A 12190-nucleotide genomic window follows, 5' to 3' on the forward strand; every position below is an offset into this window, starting at 1 on the left:
ATAGTTGTGTCAGCATCTATTCATCCATCTCGAGCACTAATGCAAGTACGCAACCTAAGATTGAATTCATGAGCTGGTCGAATCTAAAGACTGCACTCCTACAGGTGAGGACAAATACATATGAAGATAATTTTCTTGGCAGTATCTCAATCTTTTTATGGTTGCAAATATGATAAACTAGTGGTCCTGAATATAGAGTACCAGAGTTAGTTTGTGTGGTTCTTATTGTTGATAACTATTGAGCCGTTTGAGCGTGTCTTTCAATGGCTCATTACTTTAGTTAGCCAACTACTACCACCTAGTAGCCTAGTCAGTAAGTGGAAGCGGAGTCAGAATTTAAAGTTTATGAGTTCTCATTTTAGTTATTGGATCACAATTAAATATGTATCGTACCTAATACAACTAAAATGAGAACTCATAAACTTTAAATTCTGACTCCACTTCCGCCCACTGACTAGGCTACCAAGTGTTGGTACTTGGCTAACTAAAGTAGTGAGCCATTGAATGACATGCTCAATAGTTATCAATAAGACACAAACTAACTCTGCCTAAATGGTTCGAGATATGCTTTACACTAAAATCAAAAGGTGACTTTTTCCTCTTTGTCACTAATAAAAGCATTAATTTCTAGGTCCATAACTATATCATCTGCTACTGTACTCATAGCTTCACTAACAATCCCTTCCACTTGACTTTCAAACCAATAAGTTTCAACAAAATGAATGGTATGCTATCCTTCATCTCTTCCTATCAAATTGATGCAATTTTGGTGGCTGATAACCAGTTGACGTCGACAGACGATCAATCCGCCTGAACTACGACTTTGAGTAATGTTGGCCCCTCCTTACTAAATAAGTGTGGGTTCCGGAGAAAATTGTGTCAACCAAAACTTTGACTCATAGAGTGAGAGCTGGCATCAATATCTCAAAAACAGAACAGAAATTTTGATAAGATGGCAAAAGTTATAAACTTTCAAATGGGAAGCGCTAAACATTAACACCATAAACCTTCTAATTAAGCTCAAAAGTTTGGAACTTTTTAAAGTATATGTACATCTTGTTTTACACCTTATAGCACCAAAACACCAAAGTACTAGAGAGATGAAGAGAAATATCTCTCAAATTGCCAATTAATATATATTTATTAGCATATACTAGACCAAAGCATATGGAAAATTGAACATGAAGAAGTTTCAAATCTTAAGCTCAACATTTTTTCGATTTTTTCAATCGATTTGTCAGAATTCCAGACTCCACCACTTGCCAAAGAGTAACCTAAAGGGTTACATGACAGAACAAGCATGAGGATTCTCATCACTGAAAATCTGAGAGGGATAATTAGCATACTCCATGAAAATATAGTCCTTTTGATGCATATATTCACTTTTCTTGATATCTGTTGTCGTTTTATCATCTTCCTCTTTGCCTTTTCCTTCTTCTTCATTTCCTTTCTTTTCTTCTTCTTTCTCTCTTTTCTCTTCTTCTTTCTTCTCTTCTTCCTTTTTTACCTCTTCCTCCTTCACTACTATAGCTTGCTTCCCTGTCCTCTTGTGCACGTCGTTTGCCAACTTTTCTGGATCAACAACACCTTTTACTATGACTTGATTGTTTTCTAGGTCCGTCGTTACAGATTCAACGCCTGTAGTACATTTGCAAGTTCGTTATAAATGTGAGGATTCATCATAATTGACTAGTTTTATGTTGGTTGTCAGCATGCAAGTTCGTTATGATAATCCACAACAATAAATTTGATATGTGCATTTGCAAGTTCATTATGGATTCAACATGAATCGACTAGTTTTATGCTGGCTGTCAGCCAACAAGTTCGTTACAATAACGCACAACAGTACATTTTATCTGTAAATTGTATATAAGAATCATATGCCACGTACCTTTAATTTTCCGGATTCGTTTCTGGATTACTTGTGCACATGCATCACAATGCATCTGAACTGTCATCTTCACTGTTATAACTGGTGGAGGCTGTCAATTATGTGAACAACATATGACTTTTTCATGTCAATACACGTACTGAGTGACTAGTTATATCGTGAAAGAAAGGAATGATAGAGAAAATATATAGTTCCAACAAGAAATTAAAGATGCCCCAAATGCTAACTGTTCAATTATATGACCTTGAAAACAAACCTTGCTGCAGAGAAATGACCTTTCACTAGTCCATTAGCAATGGTCTTGGTAATACTCTATTATATGCAGAACTCACTATTGCATTTTACAGAGACAAATTGCCTTTTGGAAAGACTTGTTCACAAAATCAAAAATTTAAAAACAGTGCCTAGATATTAATATTAGGCAATCTTTCAGAAATCTTTCTTTTGAATTTTGTACAGCTTTTGTTAATTAAGAATTGGCAAATCCCTTGATTAGTTACGTAGATATAGTTAAATGTTTTAAGCAAACTGGATTATTAGGCACCTTTGTAAAATGCCAAATGGGTGCTATACTTCTGTAATGTGTACTGTTGAACAAAGTTGTAATATGTACCACCAAATTGTTGTAAGGTGAGATGGCTAGGGACCAAAGACAAAGTTAAAGGGCAGCTCGGTGCACAAAGCATCCCGCGTTAGCAGGGCCCTGGGAAGGGCCGCACCCTAAGATGTGTGATGTAGACAGTCTAACCTAATACAAGCATTAATAGCTGCTTCCACGGGTCAAACCCGTGACCTATAGATCACAAGGAGAAAACTTTACCGTTGCTTCAAAGCTCTCCTTTACCAAGACAAGTTAAAAGCAAAGTTATCTTTGCTTGCGTGGCCTTCAATTGAGTCAGCTTACCTTTACCCAAATTTATATCCATGTACAGGGTTATATTTGAGTTCAACAAAAAATGTTAAAGGGTATTTTTATATTAAAAGGTTAGTGAAGAATATTTGTGAGCCATTTTCAATATATTAGAGGTCTTTGTAGTTCATTTCTGTTCAACATATTTACAAATTTTTACTATTATAGAAACATGAGTTAGGAGGAGGATCGTCGTCTGTCTTCCAACTCATGTACCAAAAAAAAAAAAAAAAAAGTACACACACTACCTCCAAACTTATGTAAAAAAAAAAAAGTGGACCCCATATTAAAAAAAACATGCAATACATAAAAAAAACATGGACCCCATATTAAAAAATTAAACAATATTCATGTAATTCCCAAAGTATCCCTATTAAGTCAATAATGGTGGATTCATTGTCACATGCGCATCAACCCATTAGTGGGAGCAAATGAAATTATTATACAGCAAAAAACGTGGACCCCATATTATTGCTTTTCTTCAAAAGGTTAAGTAGCCAAACCATACAATTTCCTTTCTTTTCTTATATTAGACTGAGATCTAATCTAGATATTTAATTGTTGTATTTGCTATTCCGCCATGTCATTTATTTGTTATATTTACGAAAATAAATATACTTAAAATATTTATATTTTAAAATAAGATAGAATTTAATTACTTTTTCATTTTTATTCTTACTCTAATAAATGTGAAAAGAGATTAATGTCGTAAAAGAAAAAATAATATTAAATGGAGATCAAATAATAAATAAGGTAAATTAGTCAAATTATAATTCTAATTGACGTTTCCTTAAAAAAAACATGCAAAAGACAACACGACAAGTAAAATGAACTAAACCAAGAATATTCACAAAAAAAATAAAAAAATAGTAGTTCTTCGTTTAAATAGAAAATCAAATTTCTTCTTTGTTTTGTTTTAAACATGTAAAATTAATTTAATAATTTGAACTAATGTAAATTTGATTTAATTTTAGAATTATCCAAATCAAAATCTGATAAAAAATAATAAGTATTGTTTAGGTCCAATCTACATACATTAACAATAGAATATTTTACACCTTTAAATTAATCGAATTAAAATTCAAGTTATCAACTGATGCTTAAATATTGCTATTGTTTTGTCTCAAAGAGGAGAAAATAGTTTCCTTTTAACCAAGTCTTCTCTTTTAAAAAGTATTAATAAATTTTTGCAAACTTTGTATTCGTAGCAAATATTAATATAATAAAATTTTGAATACGGAGCACAAACCACAGTGTTATATTAATCGTGTTTTGAACATACAACTTATTAGTAATATAAGTAAAAGATTCAAGCGAATTTTTATTTAAAAAGCTGACAAAATAATGAATAAAATAATAAAATATAACCAATTAACATTAATAAGAATAAATTTTGAAATAAAATAAAAATATATGGGTCAAAAAATTAATTTGATGTGTAACTATATAACATAAACTTTAGTAGAATTTAAATTAAATTTTAAAGAAAATACATTTATGATGTGAGACTACACGATATTATTTTCACTAAATTGATATAAATGATAAAAGTACTTATTAACAATATATCATTGTAATTATGAAAGAAGAACAGAAGCAAACATTGTATCATGCTAACAACTTTTCTGCTATCTGTCGAGATAAATTACGCATTTGAATTATGCGCTAAACTTTCTAAATTTTATTTGTGAATGGTAAATAAGAAATGATTGATCTTCAGGAGAATAATGTATAATGACTCACGGTTGTTGTATAAAATACAATTCAACCTAAGAAGCAAATATATATCTTTACAAACCTAATAAATTTATAGCATTAAGCGATAGTAAAAAACAGATAGAATATTAGATTCTTAGTGCTTTACAACTTAAGAAATGAATGTTCTCATAATTAAAAAATAATAAGTTATGTTACTTTATTAAATTATACTACTAAAGTTTTGGTTAGGACCAGTAGAATGAAGATTTCAACGGAACAAAAACTTTGAGATGAAATGAAACTAAATAATTTCCTGTACGTACTTCTTCGAACGAAAATGTTATCATACTAATATTATGTTTGGCGTTAGCTCATATTAAGCCTATTAGGCCCGTGCTTCAACATCAAGTATGTCTAGTAACTCTATCCTTACGGTTAAGTGGTCGGGAAAAGATAAAAGAATCAAGATAGAGTGAATACACAGCCGCAACTTGTAACTGCTGTTTCTTTGCTGACAATGAAAGCAACATAACATAGTTTTTTACAGTAAATTTAGCAAAAAGACAGTCTCTGAGCCACCCACTAGGGCACATTATACAATGAGATTGAATCGGCTATGAATGTGTGGTGTACTGTACTGGTGTAGAGAAATTCCACCTAACAGTTCTAGTTGGTGCTTTTTTGCTCTCACTTGATGTATAATACTATTCGCTTTTTTGACCTGATTAATATTTCCTCTGTTTCAATTTATATAAATTTATTTAATTAGGCTCGATATTTAAGAAAGAAAGAAGACTTTTAAAACTTTTGGTTTAAAATAAGCCTTGAAAATTTGTTTGACTGTAAATCATACATAAAATGAATTTGTTTTCAAATTAGGAAAAAAGTCATTCATTTTGACACGGACTAAAAAGAAAATAGGTTCAAACAAATTGAAACAGATGGAGTATTAATTTTCATTAGAAGGAGAATCACTTCCTATTAAAAATAAAATTCATTCTGAGAATGTGAATCGGAGATTTCTGATTAAATATGGGAAATTATATCCGTCCGCCACAATATGGTAAGATTTGTGGTCTTAATATGTCATAGGAGTAGTATTTGTGGCCATAAGTCATTTGAAAGATAAAATGTTACACCCACATAAGATTTATCGGATTATAAAAGTTTATCATTAAAATTAGTATGATAAGTTTAAATTATTACTAAATTTTAAAAAATTATAGTACTCTCTCCGTTCTAATTTATGTAATACTCTTTTTTTTTGTCAGCCCCCAAAAAGGAATATATTTTTATATTTAGTAAATTTAATTTTAAAATTTTCATTTAGAAATAAATTATAGCTACAAAAAGGAAATAAGAGTAACTTTTCGTTTGGTGCATGATATAGGCTGGGATATCTCAACACTAATTTTTTATACCGTGTTTGGTAGGAGGTATAAATTTATCCTGGGATGAATTTATACTTCCTACCAAACACGGTACAAAATGAAGTCTTATCCTAAGGGTGGGATATCCCACCTTATCCCACTTATCTTGGGATTATTTTATCTCATTTCGCAAATGAGATAAAATAATCTCAAAAAATAGGATAAATTAGTCCCAAAATTATAATTACGGAATAATTTTGGCTACCTACCAAACTACCACTTAGATTAAAGAACTGTAGGTAGCAGCCTGCCACACTGCCATATACATTACCATATCGTAATCTTGAAATGGGGCCTATGAGGGATTCACGGGACTGACATTCAATACTTGCATTTTTGTGCTAAATAGTTATTTATACTTTAATGTAAAGAAACAATCCCAAAGCAGCAACTTAAGATTTTCACCTTATAAGGAAAAGGGCAAGAAGATGACAGGAAAAACCCTGCTTAGGAAATGATAAGATATCATGTGATCAACTTTTAATTTACTTAATCTTGAGGCCTTAAATGGCTTTAGGAGGAGGTGGTGGGTATTACGCTAACAAATTTAAATCTTGAATTAGTCTTTGAGTAAGAAGATATTGTTTAGATGGGATTGAGGGGTCAGATTTAAATTCTCTGACATTCATGTAGATAGGGAGAATATGTAATTAGCAAAGTGAACTGAACAATGCTTTAATTGTTAATCAAGGTTGAGTTATAGTTATTTTGGTATGAGATGAATTTAAATAGAAAAATATGATTAATGAGGATTCATACATTTGATCCTCAATTTATTTGGTACTAGCTTTTGTAGCATTAAATAAGACTATGCTACCCTGGGGACCAAACAAATCTTAAGAATATAAAATAGTTGATCATTTTTCAGAAAAATACTATCCAAGAAAAAAGAGTAAGTCATGAATTTGAATAAACGGAGCATAATTTTTTATAACTGAAAAATTCCTTAAGACTTTTATCTACCAACAAATTTTAATTCATAGCATGCACCTAACAGATACATCATAATTTGCGCTCTCACTACTAAATAAAAACTCGACGATGAAAAGAGCAAAATAATTCTACCAACAACAGATAAAGAGATATAAAGTTAATATAAGTATAGGTAAATATTAATATTGAGCATAGTAAAATCATTGATTAGCAATTTAATTACCTCATCTTTCTTCTCTTCTTTGGGCAGCTCCTCTTTCTTTTCATCCTTTTTATTTTCTTCTGGTGGTTTAGGCAAAGGTGAAATTAATTGCACTTTTCTACCACTTTTCTTTTGAATTCTTTCACACACTTTGAGAGGATCTGCATTTTTCCCTTTTACCACCACTTTACTTGCCTTAGAATCCGCCGTTACTTCCTCCACTCCTGTTTATTTATCATATAAAACAAAATATAAAAATTATGCTCAAAAGTCATGTTGTTTTAGCATATGGAAACAAAAAGAAAAGAGTATTATATGATGATGACAAATTAAAGTTGGATGCGTTCTTGGTCTATATTATAAGCTTTATTTATTGTTTTGACTGTTGAAGAATTCATTAATGAATAGTTGAATTGAGAAACGTGATAGTGAGATAGGAGATAGAATAAATTAATGAAGCCTCATTTATATTATAGTAAGTATATTCTAGAAACAGAAGAAATATATCAGATCACTAAAAAAAGGGGGGAAAAAGAACGGAATTTTAACTTATATTCACGGGCAATGCAATTAAATGTGATGTTGTTGTATTATCACGAAAAGGGTCAAATTTGACACTGTACTATTTGAAATTTCACAGCTTTGTCCTTCGCTAAACTTTATCTAATATTATTCTGCCGTTAAAAACCAATCTCATTTTGCCTTTAATCCCTAATAAAGTTCTAATTTAAAGATTATTAAAAACCATGGTCAGAAGTTGAAAGGTAAATTTGAACCTTTTTCTCAAAGTCACGTGGACTACAATCAATTCATAGTAGAGCTTCGTTAGTAACAAGGACAACAACAACATAATTTACTAACGATAAAGAATATAAATAGACTGAAAGTGTAACAGGTAGAAAACTTCAGCAATTTGGAACAATACAAAAATAAAATTAGACATTTTCTCTACTATTAATGTAATTTAACATGTTATAGCAGGTAATTTATATGTTAAACTCATTCATGACAGGTAATTATTTGTTAAACTCAAAAGAGAAATAAATATGGTTCTATGTTAAGTGCATTTGAGCAAAATCATAAGAATAGAATGAACATATAAACTGATACATTTAGACGATTATTATACAAGGCAATTAAGCAAATTAAATACCTTGAAAACCTTTGAGGGCTCTTGCAACTTTTCTGGCACAAGCTTCACAATGCATATCAACTTTGAGCACAATTTCTTGAACTTCATCTTCTTTCTTCTCTTCTTTCTTTTCCTCTACCTTCTGCTCTTCTTCTTTCTTGTCCTCCTCCCCTTTGTTCTCCTTTTCCTATCAAAATCATACCAAAAAAAAAAAACTTTCAATTAAAATGAAAGAAGAATACAACCCCCTCTTAGGTATATAGAGACTCTTATGGGGTTCATCAGAATTCAGCATTTTTGGTTTATGTGTTATAAAATTCACTAAACGGGTACAAATTTTGAACTAGAACTCAACAACAACAAGAACAATATACTCAGTGTAATTTCACATGATAGGATCTGGGGAGGATAGGATGTGCGCACACCTTACTCCTACCTTTGTGAGGTAGAGATACTATTTCTGATAGCGTAATTTTAAATCCGTCGTCTCTACTATTAGTATACAAGATTCTTATTGCAAAACTCACTAAATAAATAAAAATAACAGATTTCAAACTCGAAATCACAAAAATTCAAACCTTTAAGACGACTCTGTCATTAGTGTACAGGATTCTTGTTAAAAAATTTACTATCTAAGCAAACAAGTAATAGATTTCGAACTCGAAATCATAAAATTGAAATCTTTAATTTGTCTATGCTATTAGTGAACAAGATTCTTACACTATCATGGATGTTCTACATTAACAAACAATCAAACTAAACGAAACAAAACAAAATTAGGTTGATTTATAGATTGTGGAATGTGTTTTATTTGAATGTTTCAACATACCTCAGCCATGTAGTCAAAAAGCTCCAAACAACTTTTGAATTTTAATGAACAGAGTGAATGAAAGGCCCTTCCTGTTTCCTTCTTTAGAAGACTCATTAGAAGTATATGAAGGGGCACATTTATTTATGAAGAAGAAGAGGTGACACTGCAAATGCATCTAACATAGAATTGTATAATTCACATATAGTCTATTAGTTAGGGACGGATTTAGTGCATCTCAGTATTTCTTATGAATTCATCAGAATCTAAGAGTTTTGACTCAGATTCTGTATATACGTTATAAAAATCATTAAAAAGGACAAATAATAATTTTGAACTAGTAACTCATAAAATTAAAATTTTGAATCTTTAACGTTAAAACCTGTGAAACTAAGCAAAACAAAATTAGAATTGATTTGTAGTGGAGTATGTTTGAGTGTTTGGACATACCTCACCCATGTAGTCAAAAAGTTCCAAAAAACTTCTTGATTCTAAATGAACAAAGTAAATGAAAAGCCCTCCCTTTTTTCCTTCTTTAGAACACGTTCTGGACATATATAGAGAGAAGAAGAGGTGATACAAAATAGGTACTCTCTCCGTTCTAAAAAGATTATTTTAATTTACCTTAATACGAAATTTAAGAAATAAAAAAAGTCATTTGATATGGATAATTCAAAATAAGTCTTAAATATTTGTGTGATTGTAAATCATCTCATAAAGTTTAACTGATTTTAAATATAGAAATGTGTCAATCTTTGAGACAAACTAATAAGAAAAGTAAGGCAATCCTTTTTAGAGGAAGGAAGTAATATTTAGAGAAAAGACATGTTTTAACCCCTGAACTTGGCACGAAAACTCACTTTAGCAACTAAACTTAACTTCTATTTATTTACCCCCCTTAATAACTTACGTTTCAATTATTTTTCACCCTAAAAAAATTATACCACTCTCACAATGGGAGGTGTATTACACTCGCGCCACGTCATTGTCACATCAATGTCACATCATTGCCATATCGTTGCCACATCATTGCCATGTCAAAATTACCAACACTTCATTTTTTTTTTGTTTTTCTTTTATTATTGTTTCTCTTTCTCTTTCTTCTTCTTTCTCCTCATCCTCACCCTACTTTTAACAACCACTACGCCGTTGCTACCGTCACCGCCGCTGCCGCCGCCACCATCGCAAAAAAAATCATTATTATTATCAACCCAAAAAAAAAATCACCACCACCATCTTTAACTCACATGCACAACCACCATCATCATCTTCCCCAACAAATTTCATCCAACTCCTTCTCAAATTAGTCTCACTTACACTTCAATTCATCCAAATTGGTTGTTTTGGTTGTTATTGTTGGCCATTATTAGTATTATTATTAGCAAATCCATTTCTTACATAACTTTATTTTTGAAAGAAAATCAAAATCAAAATCAAGAACCACCATCTTTAACCCACATTCACAACCATCACCATCATTCCCCCCCCCCCCCCCCCCCCCCCCACACAAAAAAAACAAATTTCATCCAAACATTTGTCCACCCCTCCTTGGTATTATTGTGGGTGTGAGATCCTGTAGATTTCTTTTGAGCTGCTTCAATAGGTGTTCCAGTAGCATTGTTCTTCCGCCTGCTGGTGAAATTATTTGTCTTTCTATCCCTATTTCTCTGTCCTACTGGTTATTCATAACTAGTAGATGGAATATTTTTTCAATTTCTTTGCAAGTTTGGGTTCAACATACAACATCTTTTGTCAGAGTGTCCCTGGACTTGACAGTGGAAACAATAAGATGGCATTGCTTCATATTCCACTTTTTGATCAAATTTTCCAACTTCCCATATTGATTTTTCTAATCTCTACCTGTATCTCATGGAGAAGTATTTTAGGAAGGTCACTCTCTACTCTTAATTTAGCAGTAGTGGGTCTAGTTTTGGTAATTGTTGCCTTATCCATGTCAAGGGGGTGCCAATAGGACTAACAATTCTACAAAGAGCATCCCATAATAGTGCCAAGGTAATTCAGGCGAATTAATCCAAACTGATGCTAAAGAGGGATTTGTGACGAAGAAGAAGAAGAAGCAGCAGCTGGGGGGGGGGGGGGGGGGCTGTGGTGGGGCTGTGGAGTTGGAAGAAGACGGTGAGTGGGGTTGTGGAGTGGGAGGGAATTGTGAAGAAGATGATTTTATTTTTATTTTATTTTTAATTGTATAATGTTTATTTTATTTTTTAATTATATAACTTTTATTTTATTTCTTAATTTATAATAATATATATATATATATATATGAGCGGGTTCACTTTTTTAGTTTTTCACTTTCTTAATTATTATTTTTTTATTTATTTTTGTCACGTCAGCATTTGAGGTGGAAAATAATTGAAACGCAAGTTGTTAAGGGGGGTAATAAATAGAAGTTAAGTTTAGTTGCTAAAGTGAGTTTTCGTACCAAGTTTAGGGGTTAAAACATGTCTTTTCTCTAATATTTATTCGTATAAGATGATTATATCGAATTAATAGATATATGATATATGTTTGGATATATACAATTATCAGTTAATTCAGATTAATAGTATATCTACTTTTTTCTTCATTTAATCACTTAACCATAATAACTTAATTGATTTTATGTAAATATGTGGCAATATATCTGACATAAAATTGTTTATTTATTGCAGGTTAATACAGACAGTTGGTCCTTTTGCTGACTCAGCTTCTCATTATTTGTCCTTCACAATATTTACTGCCAGTCAATTCATGTACGTACTGTTTCCATTTAACCCCATGTTTTTTTTTCCCTTTTGATTTTGACTGGATATAATAACTGCTACTTCTGGAATTTTAAATTCCATTTTGAAAATTGAACGGTGTGGGTTGAATTGACACAGAGCCCGTTTGGCAGCTTATAAGCCTTTTTCAGTATCCTTTGGCCCAATTTTTCTCAAACCCAAAATTTAGCAATGAAACAAATCTCATCCATTATTCAAAACTTAAATAAGATAATTTTTAAATAAAAACCTAAACACAAAAATGTTTGAGGCCATTTTTATATATAGTATGTGTCATTTGTATATAAAATATATATCAGTACTTATCTTTAATGTATAGAAACTATATAAAATATGAATCACTAAGGTATGTATCATTTTTATATATAATATGTATCATTTGTGTATATAATGTATATCAGCA

The 12190-nt window shown here is 31.2% G+C and overlaps 1 protein-coding gene and 1 long non-coding RNA gene across 3 annotated transcripts; one reads left to right on the forward strand and one right to left on the reverse strand.

The window, feature by feature from the left end:
- Positions 1 to 987: 987 nt before the first annotated feature.
- On the reverse strand, positions 988 to 9609 carry LOC132614746 (heavy metal-associated isoprenylated plant protein 7-like). Of its 2 annotated transcripts, none has more exons than XM_060329272.1 (5): positions 9455 to 9609; positions 8218 to 8383; positions 7086 to 7288; positions 1892 to 1982; positions 988 to 1638 (listed from the first exon to the last, which is right to left on the reverse strand). In XM_060329272.1, exons 1-5 carry the CDS (start codon positions 9557 to 9559, stop codon positions 1283 to 1285), a joined length of 921 nt encoding a protein of 306 aa, XP_060185255.1. In that variant the 5' UTR covers positions 9560 to 9609; the 3' UTR covers positions 988 to 1282. The 2 variants fall into 2 exon arrangements, with proteins under 2 accessions (XP_060185255.1, XP_060185256.1); XM_060329273.1 differs by lacking the exon at positions 9455 to 9609 and adding an exon at positions 9026 to 9259.
- A 910-nt stretch (positions 9610 to 10519) lies between these two features.
- On the forward strand, positions 10520 to 11907 carry LOC132614747 (uncharacterized). Its single transcript, XR_009572431.1, has 2 exons — positions 10520 to 11140; positions 11677 to 11907. It is a non-coding gene; the product is annotated as an uncharacterized LOC132614747 (long non-coding RNA).
- Positions 11908 to 12190: the final 283 nt, after the last annotated feature.

Source organism: Lycium barbarum, chromosome 10, assembly GCF_019175385.1.
Source record: "Lycium barbarum isolate Lr01 chromosome 10, ASM1917538v2, whole genome shotgun sequence".
NCBI lineage: Eukaryota > Viridiplantae > Streptophyta > Magnoliopsida > Solanales > Solanaceae > Lycium > Lycium barbarum.

What these genes read in the sequence shown, in the direction of transcription:
- LOC132614746 (XM_060329272.1), bottom strand. Translation starts at nt 9,559, where the DNA reads ATGTCCAGAACGTGTTCTAAAGAAGGAAAAAAGGGAGGGCTTTTCATT. An exon ending in TTTTTGACTACATGGGTGAG is followed by an intron (nt 8,384 to 9,454) that starts GTATGTCCAAAC and finishes TGATTTTGATAG; the next exon opens with GAAAAGGAGAACAAAGGGGA. An exon ending in AGCCCTCAAAGGTTTTCAAG is followed by an intron (nt 7,289 to 8,217) that starts GTATTTAATTTG and finishes ATAAATAAACAG; the next exon opens with GAGTGGAGGAAGTAACGGCG.